The sequence below is a fragment of the Petaurus breviceps genome, unplaced genomic scaffold, assembly GCF_028583685.1.
Source record: "Petaurus breviceps papuanus isolate PSGF00001 unplaced genomic scaffold, PetGlider_PUasm1.0 181, whole genome shotgun sequence".
NCBI lineage: Eukaryota > Metazoa > Chordata > Mammalia > Diprotodontia > Petauridae > Petaurus > Petaurus breviceps.
The window spans coordinates 24,603,619-24,626,211 of NW_027185784.1; the positions used below are offsets into that span (position 1 = coordinate 24,603,619).

A 22,593-nucleotide genomic window follows, 5' to 3' on the forward strand; every position below is an offset into this window, starting at 1 on the left:
CTTTGAGACTTGTTATCTATGTGACCCTGGGCAAGTTATTTAAACTTTCTAGTCTTTAGTTTCTTCATCTCTAAAATAAGATATTCGACCAGCTCAAGAGTCCTTTTCTAGCTCTAAATCTCTGTTCTAAGTCTGGTTGCAATGGAGAGTTTATGGGGGGAAAAAACGATAATAGCTAGCATTTATACAGCACTTTAAAATTTGCAAAGTGACTTCCATCTTTTCTCATTTGATCTTCACAGTTTGCAGTCAATGCTATTATTATTCCAATTTTACAGCTAAGGAAACTGAGGCTAAGAAAAGCTAAGTGATTTGCCTAGGGTCACACAGCTAGTAAATGTCTGAGGCCAGACATGGACTCAAGTCTTCCTTCCTAAACCCAGTGCTCTTACCCACTTCAACACCTTGTTGCTGCTGGTAGTGGGAGTTAAAGCTGGAGAGGTAGGTGAGGGCTCAATTTTAGAATCCTTTGGATGCTAGGCTAAGGATTTTGAAATGTATCTTGCAGTCAACTGGGAGGACAACTTCCTCCCCACTTCCACTCTTAAAAAAATATATTTTTATTGATATTTAAAAAATATCACTTCCATTTCCCAATATTTGTCTTCCTCCCTTCCTCCTCCCAAAGAGCTATCCTTTATACAAAGAATTAAAAAGAAAAGAAAACCCATTCATCAAAAATAGCCTACACAATAAAAAAAAAATCTGACTTTATATGCAGTTTTCTCTACCCATAGTCCCCCACCTCCTTAAAGAAGTGGGAAGAAGTGCCTTCTCCTACAGGAAAAAACAACTTTTAATGGGTCTCTTTTGTAAAGCAACGGATATGTTCAGAATGTAAATAATCACTCCTTAATTTCAGAACTTTTGGATTAAAAAAAATCACACTGGTAATATTTTGTGAATGTAATGTTAAATAGGTAACAGGAAGACAAAGGATCTACCTTTGGTAGAGGTTACTATCTTTGATGAAATCACAGATCTACCAAGGGCTGCTGTTCAAACCTAAAACGGGACTTCAATCTTCCTTGAACATCTTGTCCTCCGAAGTTTGGAAAAGGGGAATCATGAAAGTGAGGTTTTAGGAAGATGAATCTAATTTACCAGCGAATCAGACATGGAGACTCTAACCTGGAGTTAGACACTGCTACAATCCAACTGGGAAGTCTTTGAGGCCTGGATGAAGCGTTCCAGAGGAATGGCAAAGCCCAGTGGGATTCCCCTGCTCAGGGGGCTCCAACACCCCTCCCTCCCTGCCTTTGCCACATGCTGCTGTCCTACCTTGGTGGGAGTGTCAGGGATGGAGGAGGTGGGGGAAGCTGGAAAGTTCAGGACACACTTCTTTCCCAGGCAGCGACCGTGTAACTCAATGTCCTCATAAGGATTCTCCTTCAGTGGTGGATCTGCAGTCAAAGGCAACAGGTCAGGAGCCTCAATTCCAGCTGTTACCTAGGGCAACTAGGTCATCTAGGGCAACTCACCCAACCTCTCTGAACCTTTGCTCCTTCAGCTATAAAATGGGTATAAGCAAACCTTCACTACCTGACAGGCTGCTGTAACAATGACATTTTGTAAAGCACTATATAAATGTGAACTACTATTATTTCAAACGTTCAGTCTGAATTTAGGCAACTGATGGTTTTCTTGTAGATTTTATGTAAGTGAAACTAGTTAAGGAAATCATCTTCAGCGTCACTGAAGCTCAATCAAGCCTTAAATTTCCATTTTGGCCTTATATTTCTTTTTATTTTAGGTCTGTATGGCTTTAAGGAGGATTACCAGGCCATTGTATTTTACACATGATGCTATAAAGTAGGATTATATTTGCTTTCTTTTTGCCTTTCTTTGCATCCCAGCAATTAGTATAGTGCTTGGGACACAGAAACCTCAATACTTGTTGACTGACTGCTGAATGGCTAGCTCCAGAGAGCAGAGCTAGAAGTCATAGCCAGATGTTAGGAAGCAGGTTCTGCCTCTGTACAAGGGGGAAACTTTCTAATAATTAGGTCTGTCCAAAAGTGGAATGTACTGTGTTACTAGGTAGTGAGTACCTCATCATTGGAGGTTTTTAAAAGAAGGCTGAAGATTCGTTTTTTAGATGACCTCTGAAGCTTTTGCAGTTCTAAGAGTCTGAGATGCCTTTTTTTTTTCATCTTATGAAAAGTGGAAATTGAGTCTTGGATATTGTGAGATCATGTCTCACTCCTTAACTCAGGCTCCCCTTCCGCATTTTTGATAATTCTCCTAGAGCAGGGCAAAGCTTATATCCTTTACAGGCGACCTCTGTGGTTTGAAACTTCCTGCCATCCTGGTGCCATATTCTCTTTGTGAGGCTCTGATTAGACATAGATGTATAGATCTAGAGTTGGAAGGGACTGAGAGGTCATCTAATCCAACCCCTTCATTCACAGACGGGGAAACTGAGGCCCACAGAGGCGAGGTGGCTTACCCAAGGTCATTCAGGTAGTAAGTGTGACAGGAAGGATTTGAATGGAGGTTCTCTGACCACTGCTCTCTTCCCTCTAGCATTCTAGTTTTCTGATTATTTTCTTTTTGTTAATCATTGCCAACCTGTTCTCTCCCCTTGGGGTCCACTTCCTTCCATGTACCCAATCCCTTTGCCTATTCTCTCATTTACTAACCTCATACTCTTTCTTTCATCTGTCTCTCTATCTATCTGTACATCCTTTGAAATGTGTATTTTGGTGTCTTTCCACTGCAAAGAAGTAATCCTTCCCCCCACCCCTTCTCTCTCCTGCTCATTACTAAGTCCTCATCACAAACCACTCTTTGCACAAACTCATACTTGTTCCAGCCTCTTACCCAGAATGTCCTCATAGATGTTCTCCTCAGATAAAGTGCGTGTGAGTGCCAGCTTAGTCTGTGCATACCAGTCCACTCTGCTGTTCTCAGACGAAGACTGCAGTAAGTCTTCAAATTCATATGACTTCCTGGATTATTTAAGAGGTAAAATGGGAGGTGGGGGGAGGAGGGGAGGGCAGGAAAAGCCAGGGAAGGAAGGGGAATAACAAGAACACAAATCAGACTGGAGTGGAGAAAATACAAATATATTATTGCCCTAACGTCACCCCTAAATCTCATATTTCTAAGTTCCATACCTAAGGGAAAGACAGGAGGAAAAAATCTTAAGACTGACCTATAATTCTTAGACCTCAGAGCAGGCAGGGTTGCCTGATAATTCCTTTCATACAACATATATTATTGCTTATATGTAATATGTGCATATAATTGTTGCTCTTGTTAATATGGAGAGGCAGCACGGTGGAATACAATAGTTCACGACACTTTTTCTGCTCCTTGAACCCCTTTCCAACAATGACAACAACAGAAATGCGTTGTGAATTCCTGGTATAATTTAACATACTACTCATAATATTGTTTTAAATTTATTCATTAAGTACTTACAATAACTACAGTGGTAACTTTTGTCCCCAAAAGCCCCAACTCACTGCAGAAACAAACCTATAATGCTTCAAATGTGCACATGTTTATGGTCACAGAGGAAAAATATGTTCATAACACAACTGGGTGATTATTTGCCACTTGAGGTGCCATTAAAAATGTTTAATTCGGGGTGGCTAGGAGGCGCAGTGAGTAAAAGTGCCGACCCCGGAGTCAGGAGGACCTGAGTTCAGTTCCGGCCTCAGACACTTAACACACACACACACACACACACACACACACACACACACAACTAACCGTGTAACCTTGGGCAAGTTACTTAACCCCAACTGCCCTCCGAAAGGCAAAAAAAAAAAAAGTTTAATTCAAATCCCTTGAATCCTTGTTCTGAACTCTCAAAGGGTTCAGGAACCATTAAATGGGAACCATTAATGTAGTGGATAGAAAGCCAGGAGGAACCAGGCACAAGTTTCAATTCTGAAATTTGATTCTCAGTGAATCACTAAGGGAAATCAGGATTCTTCTCAGGGGAAGGATTTTATTAGCCAATAAAGGTGGTGTGAAAATAAAATATTTTAGTAAACCTTAAGATAAATCACAACCCATGTGTGATAGGTAATACAAGTACGAACTATTATCCTCATTTTATAAATGAGGAAGCAGGTTAAGAGAAGTTAGGTGATATGTTCATCCCTAGAGGAAGTAAATGTTGGTTCCTGGAGCCCCTCCCAACTTTCTCTATCCTTCTTGACCACTCTGCTGTATTTGATTCTGGACATACCACCCCATCCTTGAAATGCTCTTCTCTCTTGGCTTCCATGACACATCACTGCCCTAATTCTCCAACCTCTCCAGTAAGTCTTTCTGTGCCTTATTCACTGGTCTCTCTTCTCTCCATACATTCTGTCCGTCAAAAATTTCTTGTTCATCCTCAGGAATTTGACTATCACCTTTATGCTTAGTATTCCCAGCAAATTTACTTCTCTAGTCATGACCTTTCATTTGATATTCAAGATCTCCAGGTTTTTTTTGGGAGGCAAAAAGGGTTAGGTGACTTGCCCAAGGCCGAATTTGCACTCAGGTCCTCCTTGGTGCTCTATCCACTCTGTCACCTAGCTGCCCCTTCCAGTTATTTATACCCAACTATCTACTAGTGTTTTATTGTAACCTCTTTGGCTATATTGGAGTATATTATCTTGAATATTATTCTAAGTATTATCAACTAAAACTTAGAAATCTTTTAGTTATATAGGTTTTTAAAAATGTACTGATATTGTAATAAAATTTGACCTGTACAAATATTTGTGCTTCTATAAGTTCTTTAAGTTCAATATACTCTTAAGATTCTATTAATATCTTTCATTCTTCCATTCTCTTGGGTTCAAAATCTTTAATTTAGAAATCAATGAAAAAGTACTTCTTAAGCATTTTTTTATGTAAGAAGCACTGTGCTCAGTGCTGGGGTTACAAATATAAAGTAACAACAGTCCCTGCCCTCAAGGAGCATATATTCTAGTGGGGCAAAAATGTATAGGAAGGGGAGTGGACAGGAAGGGCATTTTGGTTCAGAACGTCATAGAGACAGTGAGTGAGGTTGCCTAGAAGACCAACAAACCACAATAGTCAAAAGCTCTGAACTTGGAGCTACAAAGCTGGTGTTTGAGTCTTGGCTCTTCTGGTGACTTTGGACTGGACGTTCACCTCTCTGAGCTTTAGTTCCTTCATCTATAAAATGGAGGGTCTGGACTCTTCCAGTTCTGAGAGTTCCCTTTCTCTAGGTGGGAGAAAAGCCATCTGTAAGAATGGGTCTTTTGTAAAGTGAGTGTTCAGAAGTAGGGAACTGCCACCGTTTCAAGAAGGACGCCAAGTAATCTGTCAATGTTTAAGATTATGTACTCAGTTGGTAAAGGGATCAAGAAATACTTGGTTCTTTTTTTTTCCCCTTTTTGGAGGGCTATTGGGGTTAAGTGACTTGCCCAAGGTCACACAGCTAATTAAATGTTAAGTGTCTGAGGCCAGATTTGAACTCAGGTCCTCTTGACTCCAGGGCCGGTACTCTATTCACTTTGTCACTTAGTTGCCCCTCTTCTTTTTTTCAATAATTAAACTTTGGACCCCCAAACTTACATAAGTACAAATATTGGTACAGATTAAATTTTATTACAATAAATACCAGTACAATAAAAGTCTTTATATAAACAAAAAGATTTCCAAGTTTTGGTTGATAATCCACTGAGAATAATAGTCCAGATAACATTTTCCAACATAACGAAAGCCTTAAAGTCTGGGTGAAACAGGATATGATGTGACCTGTATAACATATGATCTTATTTACATTCCAATGACTGTGAGACACCACATTCTGAGAAATTACCTTCCTCATCTGTAAAATGGAGATAATAAGAGCACCCACTTCCCAGGGCTTTTGTGGGGATCAAATGATGTAGTACTTCAAAAGCACTTAGCAAATACCCAGCACAAAGCAGGTGGTCAATAAATGTTTGTTCCCCACCCCTCTTTCCACATTCCCATGTGCCAAATAATAAGATGCTCAAAGAAAATTTCGGGCATTCTTCAGATAGAAAATATAACATTTTAGGTGGATCTGTGATTTCATCAACATAGGCACACCTTCTCTGAATGTATATGATAATTCTTTCGTGCCTTTTTATATTTTAAAAATTTATTTATTTTTATTCTGAACTTAAACAAAAAGAACACTTCCACAATACAGAATATTGAAGAGGATTCTATTTGAAACCATAAATTTGCATTTTATAGCACATGCTTTAAACACACACACATACACATATGTATATAAAACAAATTCTACATGTAGTTTCAGAACTGCCCTGCTTCTCTGCACTTCCTTCTGTTCTCTTTGACACATCTTTAAAAAATGTTACAAAGGGTCCCCCCTTCTTTTGCATTGCTATCATGCATTCTTATCACACTCACACACACATACACACACATACATACAACGAACTTGTTAAGATATTGTCAGCATAAAGCAGTGATAGAAGAATACAGAGCCCAGTTTTTAAAAACTGAAAATTCCTGAAACTAAAGAGTTATCAAATAAATATTTCATTGTTCAGTTGTTTCAGTCATGTCTAACTTTTGTGACCCCATTTTTTAGGGACTTCTGGGTAAAGATATTGGAGTGGTTTGCCATTTCCTTCTCCAGCTCTTTTTTTTTTTTTGGAGGGGGAGAACTGTAGCAGCAAGCACCCCAGCATCCAACACAGGTTCTTAGATCTGCTTTTCTAAAGGAAAGCAACTCAAAATGGGCTAACAAGCTTACTTTAATCAATCAAACATATATTGTTTACCTAGTTCAGGGGAAAAAGGTCAGCACCCCGAACTTCAGAGTATACAGACAGAAGTTACAAGACAGAGAAACAGCTCAAGCAGACAGGCTTCCAAACTGTCCAACCATTACATCCATACCAAATCACAGTTACCAGAGAGGGAAGCATCAACATCTAGGTTTTCAAAGCTGGGGGCCTTTCAGCGGCTGCCTAGTCTTCATCTGGTCAAATCACACAATACTTCTCAAAGTGAGCCCCAAAGCAAAGCCTCACATCAGGGATTATATAGCCTTCTCTTGGGTCAGAGAATGTAACCACCCTCTTGACCCACTGCCCAATCACACAGCATCAAGGTGTGGGCATTCCTGAAAACCAAGCCTCCTGCCACAGGCTCCATGTGACCACATTCAGCCTATTAGGGGGCAGAGTATATTTTCAAATCAAGGAGGGTTCTCAGAGTCTCTTAAGCCTATCAAAGGGTCTAGGAGCAGGGAAGATCTTTAAATTTGCATTTCCATTACAGGAAGGTAGGGCAATTGGGGTTAAGTGACTTGCCCAAGGTCACATGGCTAGTTTTGTGTTAAGTATCTGAGGCCGGATTTGAATTCAGGTCCTTCTGACTCCAGGGCCAGTGCTCTGTCCAGTTCATTTTTTGCAGATGAGGAGGCTGAGGCAAACAGGTTAAGTGACTTGCATAGGGTAAGTTAGTGAATGTGTAAGGTTGTATTTTAACTCAGGTCTTCCTTGACTGGTGATGACTTGGGGAAGCAGCAGATGATCTTGGCATCTTCAATGTCTAACCAAGCTCTAAGCACTCCAGTGTCTGCTAGCACCACCTTCACAGATAATTGGAAAGAATTGCTCACATCAGCTTATTCCAATAGGGTAGTCGGCTCCGTAATTTACTGAGGAATTTGAGGTCCCTCTTTACCTGGTTTAGCGGGCCTGCTGAAATGGTTTACCAGTGTGTGGCCACTATGCATTCTACAGTTTTCTGGAGTCATAGGTAAGAATTGAGTGACAGGTGGACACCAAAGGTGGAAAGAAGAAATTCAGTTTTACACTGATGACAACAATCCGATAATGATGCCCTAAAGGCTATTTATGGGCCAAAGACCAACGTGCATCTTAACTACTCAGTGCTGATGGAGCCACATTGATTAGTGATGAGGGAATGGTTCTAGAGAGGTAGGCTGAACACTTCCACAGTATTCTTAACAAACTGCCATCAATCAATGCTGAAGTCAATGACCATTTACCTCAGGTTGAAGTCAATCTTTTTCTAGCTAAACTTCCAACTGAAGAAGAGATTTTGAATGTCATTAGGCTACTCTTGTGTGGCAAACTGCCTGGTGTTGATTCTATTCCAACTAAGATTTACAATGAAGGGGGTCTACTGCTCATATAAAAGCTGACTGAAATGTTCCAGGTTATATGGCAAGAGGAGGTTATCCCCCAGGAGTTCAAGGATGCTTCTGTTATCCATCTCTGTCAAGGAAAGGGACTTGCCTGTGACAATCATAGGGGTCTTTCTCTTAGACATTACCAGCAAGATTCTTGCCAGAGTCCTCCTTAATAGGATGATCCTTCACTTGGAAGATGGTCATCTACCTGAGAGCCAACGTGGCTTCTGAAAGGGTCAAGGAACAGTTGATAAGGTGTTAGCTGCTCCACAACTCCAGGAGAAATACCAGGAAGAGAACAGAGGTCTGTACACAATGTTCACTGATCTGACCAAGGCCTTTGATCCTGTCAGTTGTGAGGTCTTGTGGAAGATCATGGCAAAATTTGGTTGCCTGGTGAAGTTCATAAGTATTGTACCCGATTCCATGTTTGCTCAGGTTATGGATAATGGATGATGCTCTGGCACTTTCCCAGTCACCAATGGAGTGAAGTTGGGTTGTGTGCTTGTTCATGTGCTTTTTAGTAAGATTTTTTTCAGCAATATTATCAGATGCCTTCAGCGAGGGTGAAAATTGCATCAAGGTCAGCTACTATACTAAGGGTAAATAGTATGGATGGATTCTTTGCCTCTTGTGCTAATTTTGGCCTGACAATTAATTAAAAACAGGAAAACAGAGGTTCTCCACCAGTCAGCACTGTACCATTTATACATGGAACACTGATTACAGCAAATGGAGAAATTCCAGATGGTGGGGACGAGTTCACTCACCTTAGATGAAGAGGTTGACACAGGCATTGCCAGAGCTGGCTCAGTGTTTGGGAGACTCTGAAGGACCATGTGGGAGAAAAGAGCTATTAGGCTGCCCACCAAACTGAAGGTTTACAAAGGCATTGTTCGGACCTCACTGTTGCATGCCTGTGAAACCTGAGTAGCATATCAGCACCATGCCAGGAAACTGAATCACTTCCATCTGAATAGTCTTAGGAAGATTCTGAAGATCACTTGGCAAGATAAGGTACTGAGATCCTTTCTCGAACTTAACTGCCAAGTATTCAAACTCTGCTGCAGATAGCACAACTCCAAAGGTCTGGCCGCGTTGTTTGAATGCCAAATGGTATGTTTGCCTAAAAGACTATTTTACAGAGAACTCACACAAGGCAAGGACTCACATAGAAGTCAGAAGTATCACTATACAAGGACACTCTCAAGGTCTCTCTGAAGAACTGATGTCGACGGTGAGACATGGGAGATACTGGCACAGTACCACCTAGCATGGTGTGCCTGCATCAAAGAAAGTACTGCACCATGTGAACAAAGCAGCACTGCAGTAGCTCAAAAGAAACATGAAACGCACACATTTAGAGACATCTCCATTTCAAATGTTCATCTGGACTACTTGTGCCCGACCTGTGGTAGAGCCTTCCGCACTTTCACTGGTCTGATCAGTCACATGAACACACCGCACTTTGACCCCGACACAGTGACGTCATGTTGGTCCTCTTTAAGCATAAAGGACAACAACCAATTAATTATGTGCTGAGCAGTGCCCTAGGTTCTGGGGATACTAAGACAAAATTAAACTAGTCCTTGCCTTCAAGGAGGAAACAACATGTACATATATAAATATATTCACAATATGTACAAAATCAATACAAGGTAACTGCAGGGAGGGGGGAAGGGGAGGCACTAGGTTTTTTTGGGGGGGGAATAGCCAGGAAAGTCCTAATGTAGATGGTGATGGGTGGTGCTTCAGCTTGGCTTTGAAGGAAACAGGAATTCTAAGAAAACTGAGGTGAGGGGGAACGTATGCTACACATAAAGGACAACCTTTGTAAAGACATAGAGATGGGAAGATCATCTGTGAGGAAGAGCAAAGAGGTCAATTTATCTGGACAATAGAGTCCATGATGGAAAGTACTATATAACAAACAAGGCTAGAAAGATAGTTGAAGCCTGGGTTAGGCAGTCAATAAATATTTAGTAAGTGCCTACTGTGTGCCACACACTGTGCTAAATGCCAGGAAGGCAAAAAAGAGGCAAAAGACAGTCCCTACCCTCATGAAACTTACAGTCTAGTATGACATACCAGGTGAGAAGGGCTTTAAATGACAAAAAGTGGGGACTGTATTGGATACTGGAGGTACTAGCGAGTCACTGGAGAAACAAAATCAAAAGTATGCATTAGGAAAATCACTTGGACAGCTCTGGGAAGTGGCCAGTAGACTGCAGAGGAGAAAGACTTTAAAAAGAAATAGCAATTACAGATTATTGGGGGAAAAAAGGGGAAATAACAAATGTCAGAGGGGGTTATGTGAAAATAGGCACATTATTGTACTATTGGTGGAACTGTGAATTGGTCCAGTCTAGAAAACGGTTTGGATCTATGCCCCAAAAGTCTTTAATTGTGCATGCCATTTGACCCACAAATACTTCTAGTAGATCCACATGCATAAAAGATTAAAAAAAAAAAAAGGAGGAAAAGGACCCACATGTAAATAACAACTTGGCAGTTTTTTCTGGTAGTAGCAAAGAACAGCAAATGAAGGCCATGCCCATCAATTGGGAAATGGCTGAACAAATTATATTAATGTAATGGAATACATGTATATGGATATAATGGTATATTACTTTACCATGATGAAGGGGAACAGTTTCAGAGAAACTAGGCAAGATTTATATGAATGGATACAAAGTGAAGTAAACAGAACCAAGATAACAATTTATGTAATAATAACCTAAGAGCTAGAAGGGAAGTCAGAGGTCATCTAGTCCATTGTAGTATAAGTAATATTGTCCCCATTTTATATTTTGTATATTATACATAAAATATGTCTCATAATTTATATATCATTACAAAAATTTGTTATTAATTTTAATAACAAACACATATAATTTAATAATTTAAAATTATTAATTATAATAATCGATATAATAATTTATTGTTATAAATATATATTTTATATCTATTTTATGGAGGAGGATATTGAGGCTCATAAAAGATTACTTGACCTTTAAAAAATTAAAATTGTTTTCAATTAATAAGTACTTTTTTCCACCTTCCCGTTCCCTCAAAGAAAAACAAAACTCTTATAACAATTATGCATAGCCAAGCAAAGCAAATATCCACATCAGCCAAGGTCCAAAGATATGTAACACATTTCACATATTTAGTCTATCTGTATTGTTGTAAGGAGGTAGGCAGCATTCTTCATTTTAGGTCCCCTGGAATTAGGGTTGGTCATTGCATTGATCAGAATTCTCAAGTCTTTCAAATTTGTCCATTTTTACAAGCTGTTATAATATCATTCATTCTACTGACTCTGTGTACTTCATTTTGCAGTTTATAGAAGTTTTTTATCCACTTTGTCTTACCTTATGGCACAGTATTCTATTACATTCATATACCATAAATTGCTTAGGTTGCTTGACTTGATGAAAGTCAGAGCCAGAATGAAAATCTCAGTCTTCTGACATAAGTCACAGGAGGCTAATGTTCTTTCCATTACTTCTTTCCCTAGCTTTCTTCAAAGTTCAACTTAAGGATCACATCCTACATGAGCTTCTTCCTGGCCCTCCACCTGCTGCTGGTGCCTCGCCTCTCCCTGTAAACAATTACCTTGTATGTAATGGGGGTCTGGTGTATTTGCACACCCCATCAGCTTGCTAAGATGGTATCTCTACTTGTAGGATTTACTTCTAGAAGAATCGTGATGACTAGAACATGCACAGACATTCTGTAATGACACTTTCCCTTTCCATATCATGACTTTCCCCATAACAGTTTTGATATATTGTAAGTCAGCATAAGAAATTAAATGGGAATTTTTTGGAGAGTTTTGAAGAAGTCCCAGATGATACGTGAAGGACAGTGTAAATGACAGAAGTTTGGAAACTCAGAAATGCATAAAATATATGATTATACTATCAAGATATTTTATCTTTTAATACCATAATAATTCAGACTTATTCTCTGGTATGAAGAGGGGAGGCCAAAAATTTTACGTGGATTTTCCAGAGAGAAGGGGTGCCACACCCCTAAGTCCCTTGATGTGGGAAGGATAGCTGTAATTCTATTTAGCCTACAACATAGTAGGGAGGAGATTTTTCTTTTGGCTGTACAGTTGGAACTGTCCATGTCTACAAATTGGCTTGAGTCAGCTATAGCCATTACTTTGCTATATAAGGGAGCAAGGTGATTCCCTTCATTTGTGGCTGGTAAGATCATGTGAGGAAGAAGAGCCTGAGAATGGGCCTGGGCCCTTGGCATTTTTGTTCATTCTTTTATCTCAGGTGCAGAAAGTGGAGTCTCCAACCTTGGGAATTTCAAAGTTTGGGATCATAAAGCAAAGGAATTTAGGAGTCTAGAAATCCAGACTGGGTATTTGCAGTCATCCCAGAATGGAGCAATCATAGAATGACCTTTGGGACTCCTGCCCAGTAGAAGTCAATGGCTATTCTACCTTTGGATATCAATTTAATGGAACCAATGCTATGCTGGAACTGAGTTAACTTGTGAGCATAATCCACATACCCCCAACCCCCACCCAGAGATCCAGAGATTGAGGCGATTATGCTTTCCAGGTGTTGGGAGAAATGTTTGTACATTATTACTATTCTTCCTCCTCCTCTTCTCTGAATTATACTTTAACACTTATTTTTAAAAGAATTTTAGTTCCCAATTCTTTCCCTCTCTTCACCCCTCCCCCATCCATTGAGAAGTCAAGCAATATGATATCAATTATCCATGTGAAGTCATGCAAAACATATTTCCATATTAGCTGTGCTACAAAAAAAACAAGAAAAATCAAGTGAAAAATCATGCTTCAATCTTCACTCAGGTGTACATTTGTTCTTGCTTCCTCTTTGAAGTAAACTTTCCTTTATAAAAGCTACCCACAGTTAATAGTTAAATGGAATTGGGGTGCTGGTTACTGAACTCCTAAAATAGGAGGGCACAGCTAATGGAGGCTTGGGCAGATAGCATCATAGAAAAAGACAGACTCCAAACTATCAGAGTATCCTAGAACCTGGAGAGGGAGATGCAGCAGCTGGGCTGAGAGGGAACCAGAGCAAGTCATTACTTTGTTATATGATACACACACACACACGAGTATGTATGTATGTATGTATGTATGTATATTCCTGTGTAGAGGTGTTGTTTCCTGAGATAGAATATAGGGTGGTTGAAGGCCGGGGCTGTTTTATTATGTCTTGGAATCCTTAGCATTTGACACACGGTAGGTGCCATGTCTATTGATGGATTATATTATTGCTCATTGGATATGGATGAGAGTCAAGAATGTACAGAAAGCACAGAAATAACTAACATCTCATAACCCTCAGAAGTTGGATTTTTTTAAAGCCCAGAAATAACCTTACATTTTATGGCCTCGGAAATTTCTCAAGTCCTCAAAATCTGGCTATATTTACATCAACAGTTAAAAAAGTTCAACCAAGCTAGTTATTTATTTTCAGGTAAATTAAAAAAAACAATGCAATTGTATATTCAATTTTTATTGAATATTTTACTCATTCATATTTATTTAAATGAAATGACAATGCAGCTGTGCATTCAACTTAAAGCAAAGTTCTTGACCTTTTTTTTGTACCATGGGCCTCACTGGCTGTCTGGCGCCTTCTCAGGAATGTTTTTAAATGCATAACATAAAAGACACAGGGTTACAAAGGAAACCAATTATCCTGAAATATAGTTATCAAAATATTTAAAAACCAAGTTCACAGACCCAAAGTTAAAAACCCCTGAATGACATCTAATTGAGCAAAAGCAGCTTCTGCGTAGACACATGTTTATTTAGGATCCCTACACGTGGGAATATTTTGGTGGAAGGGGATCTTTTCAAAAATTCTTTTTAAATGTGGCCTTTTACTCATTCCTTTCAATTTTATTAAATGTATGTATACCATAAAATATGTACAATGAAGCCAATGTTGCAGGGGTAGCCTTATCTTCTCTGGAATTTCCTGATATTTTGAGGCTTTCATTTCCTATCATAGTTTTGAGGAAAGAGTTCTTGCATTTAATTTCCTGGGATTCTGTAGAAATGAAGGGGAAGAAAAAAAGGAAGAGGGAAGAGAGGAGTGAAATAGAAGAAGAAAGGGAAAGTATAGGAGAAGAGTAAAGAGTGTGGAGAAGAGAAGGAAAGAGGGAAAAAGAGAGCTTGGTAAAGGATCAAGGAGAGGGGAGAAAACAGAGATAGAGAAAGCCAGAGACACAGTGAGAAAAAGAAGGTGAGTGGGAAGGAAAAAAGGACAAAAAAGAGGAAGAAGGAAGTCATGGTCAAGTGGATTGGTTTGGTGATTGATAAAACAGATTAATCAGCCTAAGAAAATAAGTTTCAGACATTCTCCAAAGTACATAGCCCAGACTTGTAATTCTAAACCTCCATAAACTCAAAATCCTTAATCATTTTTCTCTTCAAACTTGGCTTGGTTTTCTTGCATTAGAGAAGCCTGTGGGTCTGCCAAATTTAGGGCTTATTAGCTACGGCCATTTTTAAGAGAGAGGACTATAGACAAATGTTAGAATAAAATTTTTTTAAAGAGTAAAAAAGTAGATTTCTTGCTTTTTTCTCTTCCTCCCCCTTCCATCTCATCTAAAAAAAAAAAAAGAAACAAACAAAATAACCCTCAGTAACTCCAAATTCCTTAAACCCAGCTGGTGTCAAGCTTGCCAAGAAAAATTTAAATTTTGGACTGAGACTAAGCAATTCTAGTTTTGGCTTTAAAATAGAGTTTAAAGCAATTGCTGGAAACCTGGAAGGATCAGATTGTAGGGAAATGAAGGAAAAATTATGGGAACGGCAGTTTGATGGTCTACCTAACAGTCATAAAGGCACCGATTTCCCAGAGTGGAATGATAGCTGGGATGACAGCGGCACTGCTTCTAAGACCGTGAATCAGAAGAGTTAGGGGCAACCATCAACACAGGGTTTCCTTAGGTTTAGAGCTTGATTTGTAGCCTCAGAAATTATCAAGCCCTACCAAAGTCAGAATTTGGAGGGTTTTATTTTTTTTTTTAATTTTGAATTAATTTTTATTTGGTTTAAATTGAGGAGGCCCAAGCCCAGAGAGCTTAAACATTGCCTGAAGCAACCTACGTAATAAATAACAGAGCCAACATTTGAACCCGGGTTCTTTGATTCCCAGTGCAGTGTAATTTACACCCCAAGGGGAGGATCCTGGGTTAGGCTACAACTGAACTGGGAGAAGATTCAGGCTTCCTGGTTTTTCTACCATTGATGTCACCGGTCCTTTCCAATCCATTCCCAGGATAGTGAGCAGGGATGCCTGAGCTGGAGTATTGGCAGGGGTCTCCTCCCCTCCCTGGTCATAGGCACCAAGCTTCAAACTTATACAGAGAGAAATTTGTTGTTATTTAGTAAATTAATCGTGTCCGACCTTTCATGACCCTATTTGGGGTTTTCTTGGCAAAGATTTAAAGTGGTTTGCCATTTTCTTCTTTAGCTCATTTTATGGGTGATAAAATTGAGGTAAACAAGGTTAAGTGACTTACCCAGGGTCACACAGCTAGTAAGTGTTTGGGGTCAAATTGAACTCAGGTCCTCCTGATTCCAGGGCCTGCACTCTACCCACTGTATCACCTAGCTGGCCCCACAGAGAGAAATAGGTAAGTTGAAATCACTGCCTGGCTTTATAAGAAGGCACATAATATCCCACTGTATTTTTGGCACTGATGTGACTTGTGTTAAACTGTTTGTACTGAATGGACAATGTCTTCCTGTAGCAAGGGGCCAGCAGTTCACATGGACAGAGGATGCCTCTTTCCTTTGCCCAGAAGGCACTAGCTATCCTCTTGAGTCTAGAAAAAAAGGGAACCTAGATCTGTTCTATCTCAGATATGTGGGAATGGCAGGAGATTATAATTTTTTAAAAGAGAGAAGAGTTTTAGATAAGATGTAGACTTAAAATCGTCAAAGAACTGACTTTTCAGGCATCTGACAGTAGATTCTGATAAACTGAGAACACTCTTCTTGGAGAGCAAGGGACTTAGATACAGAATGGATTAGATCTGAGCTAGATCAAGTAAGAGAACCACTCAAAACTACTTCTGAAAGTAAACTCTGTATCTTTTCTACATACTTGTATCCTAATTTAATGGATACATATATGTATATATACACATATGTATATACATATATATGTGTGTCTATTTATGTATACACACAATACACACACACACATAAATTATCTTTACTGCCTTCAGGGAAGTAATTACCTCTGAGCTCAAGACTGGCCTGGATGTCATGATTTATTATATGAAGGAGTATAGGAGATTAGAAGGGATTATATTCCCAAAGCCTGTACATAAATAATAATAGCTGACTAGTATATTATGTACCCTGAATACAGTGAGCTCTTAATAAAGGTTTGTTGAATTAGAAAAGAATAGCCTTTATGGTTACAATTTGTTTTACAAATGTTTTTATTTGATCTGCACAACAGGCCTGTGAAGTAAATAGTTCATGCATTAGCATTCAGGGTTTGCAGGTTGGAAATTTGCAGAGGAAACTGACAGAGGAAGCTCATGAAAAACTCTACCACCATCAGATCAATACCTGCCCGGCAACTTTAAGTCTTAAAGAGTTGGCTGAGCAACTGAAAAGCTAAGTGATTTGCCCAGGGTCACCCACCCAGTACTAGTCACAGGCAGACCTTGAACCCAGACCCCCTGGCTCAGAAGCCAGCTCTCCACACTGCATTACTGCTGAATCTTGGAGGCCAGAGGTCTGAAGTTATTTACCCAAAGTCACAAACTAATACACGTGACAGGCAAGCACTGGAATGTATGGTCGGTCCGGTGCCAGAGCTAGGGCTCTTTTTTTCTACCCCAATGGAGCTGTTCCTCAGCTCCCTCACCAAATTCTTGAGAGGGATTTGGGTGGAATGTCCTTCTGCATAGGTCTATACTTTCCCCAAAGTTAAAGAACTGGAGTTGCTACCATTCCCCTTTAAGCAGACCTATCTTTCCTATGCTGACCTCACACACTCCTGATTGCCAATAATCAGCTCCAGCCAGGCTTCATTTTACTCTCCCTGCCCCCATCTTCTTGATGACAGGTGCCTTTACCCTTCCAAGTCCTGTCCAGTTCTGGAACCATAAGCCAATTACTCCTGCCACTGCTATAGGAAAGGCTAGTGATTCCACAAAGCATCTCTGTAACCCATGTGCCCTTAATGGGTCACCATTCCCTATAAGAGGTTATCACCCCCCATTAGAACAGAAGCTTGAGGGCAGGGACCAGCTCTGTTTTTGTATTTTTAATCCCCAGCATTAAGCACGGTGCTTGGCACATACTGCCTAATAAGTGCCTTTTCATTCATCTATTTATTCCATATATTCAAGTACTTTAGACATCAGATGGTGCAAGTATTTTGTAACTACAATCAAATCTTGACTATCCTATGCTAGTGGGGAACCTGAGACCATGAGGCCTCAAGGTCATAGGTTCCCCACCCCTGAATGCTATCCTCTCTCACTATAAACCAGGTGAGGTCTGTGAACTTGATTTTAAAGAATATTTTGATTATATTACTATATAATTGATTTCCCTTGAAACCCAATGAATTTTCTTTCCTGCCGTTAAAAACATGATTCTGAGAAGAGGTCTGTGGGCTTCACCAGACTGCCAAAGGGGACTGTTAACACAAAATAAGGTAAGACCTCCCTGCTCTAAACTACTTCTGGCATGGTGGATGGTAATTCTATGGGCTGTTTTTGTAATTGCTGCTGCTTTCAGGAATTCAAGCTGCTCAAAGGCATAAATGTAAATAAGTTAGGAAAGCATTAACAGAAACCTATATCACTTATCTTACATTATTAAAAATTTAAAAGCAAACTCTGCTAGAGATTGGACAAAAAGAAGATCTGAGTGCCTTTGGTGATTGAATTATAAACTGTCAATCCAGGGCGATTCTTTTTTTTTGGAGGGGAGAGGGCAATTGGGGTTAAGTGACTTGCCCAAGGTCACACGTAAGTGTGTGTCAAGTGTCTGAGGTTAGATTTGAACTCAGGTCCTCCTGACTCCAGGGCCTATTCACTGTGCCACCTAGTCACCCCAGGGCGATTCTTGAAGTTGGGCATCTAAAGCCATTCCAGTTGGGCAGACTGCTATATCTAATACTAGAAAAGTAATTGCTGCAAATACATGGATGCAACCTTTTGAATGTACTCAGACAGAAGTTCATTTTAATTTCAAGGCAACCCTTCTGATCTACGTCCGTTTGGCCCTAAAGCTTCCATAGAGTCTCAGGCATGAACAGAATCCATCAACAGCTGGGTAGCTCAGTGGGTAGAGTGCTGAACTTGTAGTTACGAGAAATTGAGTTCAAATATGGCTTCTGTAGCGATGTGATCCTGGAGGATTAAGGAAGACGATAATACTTAACAGAACTAGTATTGGTTGCAAGACGTTTGATGTATCAGAGGATAAAGAATGTAGCAGGGGAGCACCTAGGTGGTGCAGTAAATAGAGCACTGGCCCTGGAGTCAGGAGGATCTGAGTTCAAATTCAGCCTCAGACACTTAACACTTACTAGCCATGTGACCTTGGGCAAGTCACTTAACCCCAACTGGCCTGCACTCCCCCCTCCAAAAAGCAAAAAAAAAAAAAAAAAAGGAATGTAGCAGGGAACAAAAAATATTCCAATTGGCCAAAGTCCCTCCAGTTGTATGGAAAAGGTGAATTTATTGGAGAATAGAGGGAACAAATATTGTTAAGGAACTACAAGAAAATGGTGAATTGTTGCATATTTAAGAGTAAAAAATTAACATAAAGCAAGTCTTGGAAAATATTGCTTAAAAAAAAATGTATGACAGTAGAACAATAGTCACTGAAAAGAAATTGGCCTAGGAACATGGGGCAGCTAGGTGGCAGAGTGAGGATGGTGCTAGGCCTGCAGTCAGTTAGATCTAAGTTCAAATGCAGTGTCAGACTTTTTCTTAGCTGCGTGAAATTGGGCAAATCAGCCTTTCTTTTTTTTGCCTCAATTTCCTCATCTATAAAATGGGAACAATAATAGCACCTACCTCCCAGGGCTGTTGTGAGGATTAATGAATTAACAATTGTAAAGCACTTGCCTAACACAGTGCCTAGCACATATTATGTGCCATATAAATGTTAGCTATTATTAATAATAACAATATACACAGGTAAAATCAAGGGGATGGAAAAATATACTGTCCAGATTCTGACTTGCAGTTAGTTCATTACTACACATAACTTAAGTTGGTCCAAAAGTACAAATATCTTGGACAGGCATAGACAGAAAAGGAGGAAGAGACTGGCTGGATCTTATTGGGGAAACTGCATAGCATTTGCAGTATTCCCCAACATGAAGATCCATCTTTTAAAAAAATTATTGACATCTTTTGTCTTTTACATTATAGTTATTTTCTATTATTCCTGCTCTAAACTCACCCACAGAACCCTCTTTTATAACAAAGCAAAACAGTTAAGCAAAAATGACCCAAAACAGCCTGAATCTGACATTTTACATCAAGTCCCCTAAAGAGGGAAGTATTTTGTCTATTCTCTGGGCCCAAAATAGGTATTTAATCGAAGTTTGGGATTTGTTATCATCCTAATCTAATTATAATCAATCTAATTTTAATTTTTTTTCCAATTAAATTATAGTAGGAATTTTTTGTGTGTATACATAACACATATATGTGTATATATGTACACACATACACATACATATACATATATTTGTTCTTAAAATCCATCTTTTTAATAGCAAAATTCTCCTACTTATTTCATGTAGTGGCAAATCATGAAACATCCACAATCTCCAAAAGACTCAAAATTGTAAATGACCAGAAGAATAGTGGAAAAATGCATGGTGGCTGTAAATAAATGGAAGCATATTATTAAAGTGGGCTACGTGCAAGAAGTGGCCAATAACAGACATCCTCAAAGGCCATTTGTAATCAGAAAAGGAGATTGGCTGGTCAGAGAGCCAAAACAAGAGACCCCAGATAGATCACCTAAGTGATACACCGACTGATAATATTCGTGAAATGTTAAAAATGGCCTAGAGAAAAACTACGATGCACAGACCTTCTAAGGAAGAGCATGAACAGGCATCACACACTGTTAGAAGACACAGATGGGCTGTGATGTGCATTAAAGGAGCAGTGAGATGGCTGACCCACTGAAGTACTGATTTAGTCTAAATTAACTTTTACTTTTTTACATTTAATTTTAATTTTTTTTCTCAATGTAAAGCAAAATTTTTGACATTTAAAAAGAAATTCTGGATTCCAAATAAGGAACTCTTTTAGCAGCTGTTTTAAGCTACCAGCTCATAAGGAGCTCTGGTCAACTAAGTGATCTTCTAATTTTCCATGTAAAATTCTCACCTAGACAGGTCTTCTTTACTCTGTGCTTTTGCAATTTTTTTTAAGCCTAAACCTCTGACTTTATCTTTATCTCTGTTAAATTTCATCCTGGTTTTAGCAGTCATTATAGTGAAAGGACCTTAGATAAAGGAGTTCATGAGGATGATTGCTAAACATTCCTTAATGGAGCCTTGGGCAATAAATCATTACCCAATTATGTTATAAATACATTTTTCCTCTGTGTCAACAAGCATGTGGGAAACATTATCACTGTAGTTATTGTAAGTACTTAATGAATAAATCTAAAAGAATATTATGAGGAATATACTAAATTACGTTGAGTCTTCACAACATTTTTTTTGGTTGCTAAAAGTATGGAACAACAACAACAAAAATGCTAGGAACCCCTGCTTTAGGTCAAATCTGTCTTTTGAACTGACTTGTTTCCACCTCAGGGGCAGCTCCGCTAGGCCAGCATGTTCAGGTCAGAGTGGGCAAATTCCTCTCACATAGCATTTTGTTCTAGATAGCTAACATTAGGGTCATGAAAAAACCATCCTGGTGTTTCTTGGAGCAAGATTGGAAGTCTGAGGGTAAGTTCTGGTCACCTCTGTTCTCCATTCCTACAGGTACACATGAATTCCTGGTCTCTCTCTATCAAATATACTGTCTTCCAGAAAAAAAGATGGAAAACATTGGATGTGGTAGGCACCAAACAACACACAAAAAATAAATTTAAGAACCTTAGTAGATGAAAAAAGATTTGCTACCAATGGAGGAACAAGGTAAAAGCCAGCTGTCTGAGTGGTAACAGCACCAACTGGAGTCAGACACAACTGAAAAACGACTTCCAAAACAAAATTATAGCAAAGGCAAAAATCAGATCAGAAGAAAGGACAAAGATGAGAAGATGTTGCAGCAGATTCAATGAGACCTGTTCAAGTGAGCCATGGATGCTTTAAAAAGGGGAGGAGAGGGAATATAGAAAAAGGCAGAGATACTGACCTGATTAATCATTCTTTCACATATAAAATAGTTGCCCTATCAAGAAAGCCAAAAGAGCTGAGAAGCAACCTTAGTTAGTATAGATTCTGAACTAGAAAGGGGCTTTAAGAACCATCAAGTCCAAACCCCTTGGTTCCACAGCTGAGGAAGGAGAGATGAAGCAAAGTGAATTGGCTTGGGTAGGGTCACACAGCTTAGTAAGTCTTGAGGCAATATTTGAACCAGGGCTTTCTGATTCCCAGTGCAGTGCCCTGTTTACTACTACCAGCTAAGACCAAGCTCGTGTGCCACTGCCTTCATGAAGCCTTCTCTGATTCCCCCCATAATAATGATCATTTTCTCACCCGACTATATGAAGCATTTGGTTTACTTCCTCTTATACATTCACTATGTGTGATGGAAGAGCTCACTGTCTGAGAAAAGAACACAACACAATGTAAGCAAATCACTAGAAAGGCATTATGCAAGGTGTTCCAAAAGTCAGTGCATTTTAACACTTTAATTGATTAAAATTATACGGAGACTTTTGGGACACCCTGTATGTGTGTCATGGGGATGCTATGCACATGACTTCCCAGGTGGGCTTGTTAAGGAGAGTGGATGGGTAACAAGAGGTCATCTAGGAGCATCACGGAGGCTGTCTGTCATCTGCTCCATGTTCATTCCCTCTAATCTTCTGGATAGAGTCAGGAAGACTCATCTTCCTGAGGTCAACTCTGGCTTTAGACTCTTACTAACTGTGTGATCCTGGGCAAGTCACTTAATCCTGTTTGCCTTCATTTCCTAACATTAGGGCCATGAAATGAACTAGAGAAGCAAACAGCAAACCACCCCAGTATCTCTGCTAAGAAAATCCCAAATGGGATCACGAAAGTCAGACATGACTGAAACAACTGAACAATTAAGGTTTACAAAGTGCTTTACATATATCAACTCATTTGATCCTTGCAACAAACCTAGGAGTTCAGTTTTGCTATTATCCCCATGTTACAGATGAGGAAACTGAGGCTAAGAGATTAAGTGACTCGTTCAGGGTCACACAGCTAGTAAGTCTCTGAGACCAA

The 22,593-nt window shown here is 39.5% G+C and overlaps 1 protein-coding gene across 3 annotated transcripts in view; it reads right to left on the reverse strand.

The window, feature by feature from the left end:
* The window catches only part of DENND2A (DENN domain containing 2A), a 126,748-nt gene that overhangs the window by 52,638 nt on the left and 51,517 nt on the right, over positions 1-22,593 (reverse strand). For all 3 annotated transcript variants that reach the window (XM_069087366.1, XM_069087367.1, XM_069087365.1), the window contains exons 3-4: positions 2,824-2,951; positions 1,282-1,403 (exon numbers count right to left, since the gene is read on the reverse strand). In XM_069087366.1, coding sequence (XP_068943467.1) covers positions 1,282-1,403; positions 2,824-2,951 — 250 coding nt within the window. The remainder of the gene's footprint in view (positions 1-1,281; positions 1,404-2,823; positions 2,952-22,593) is intronic.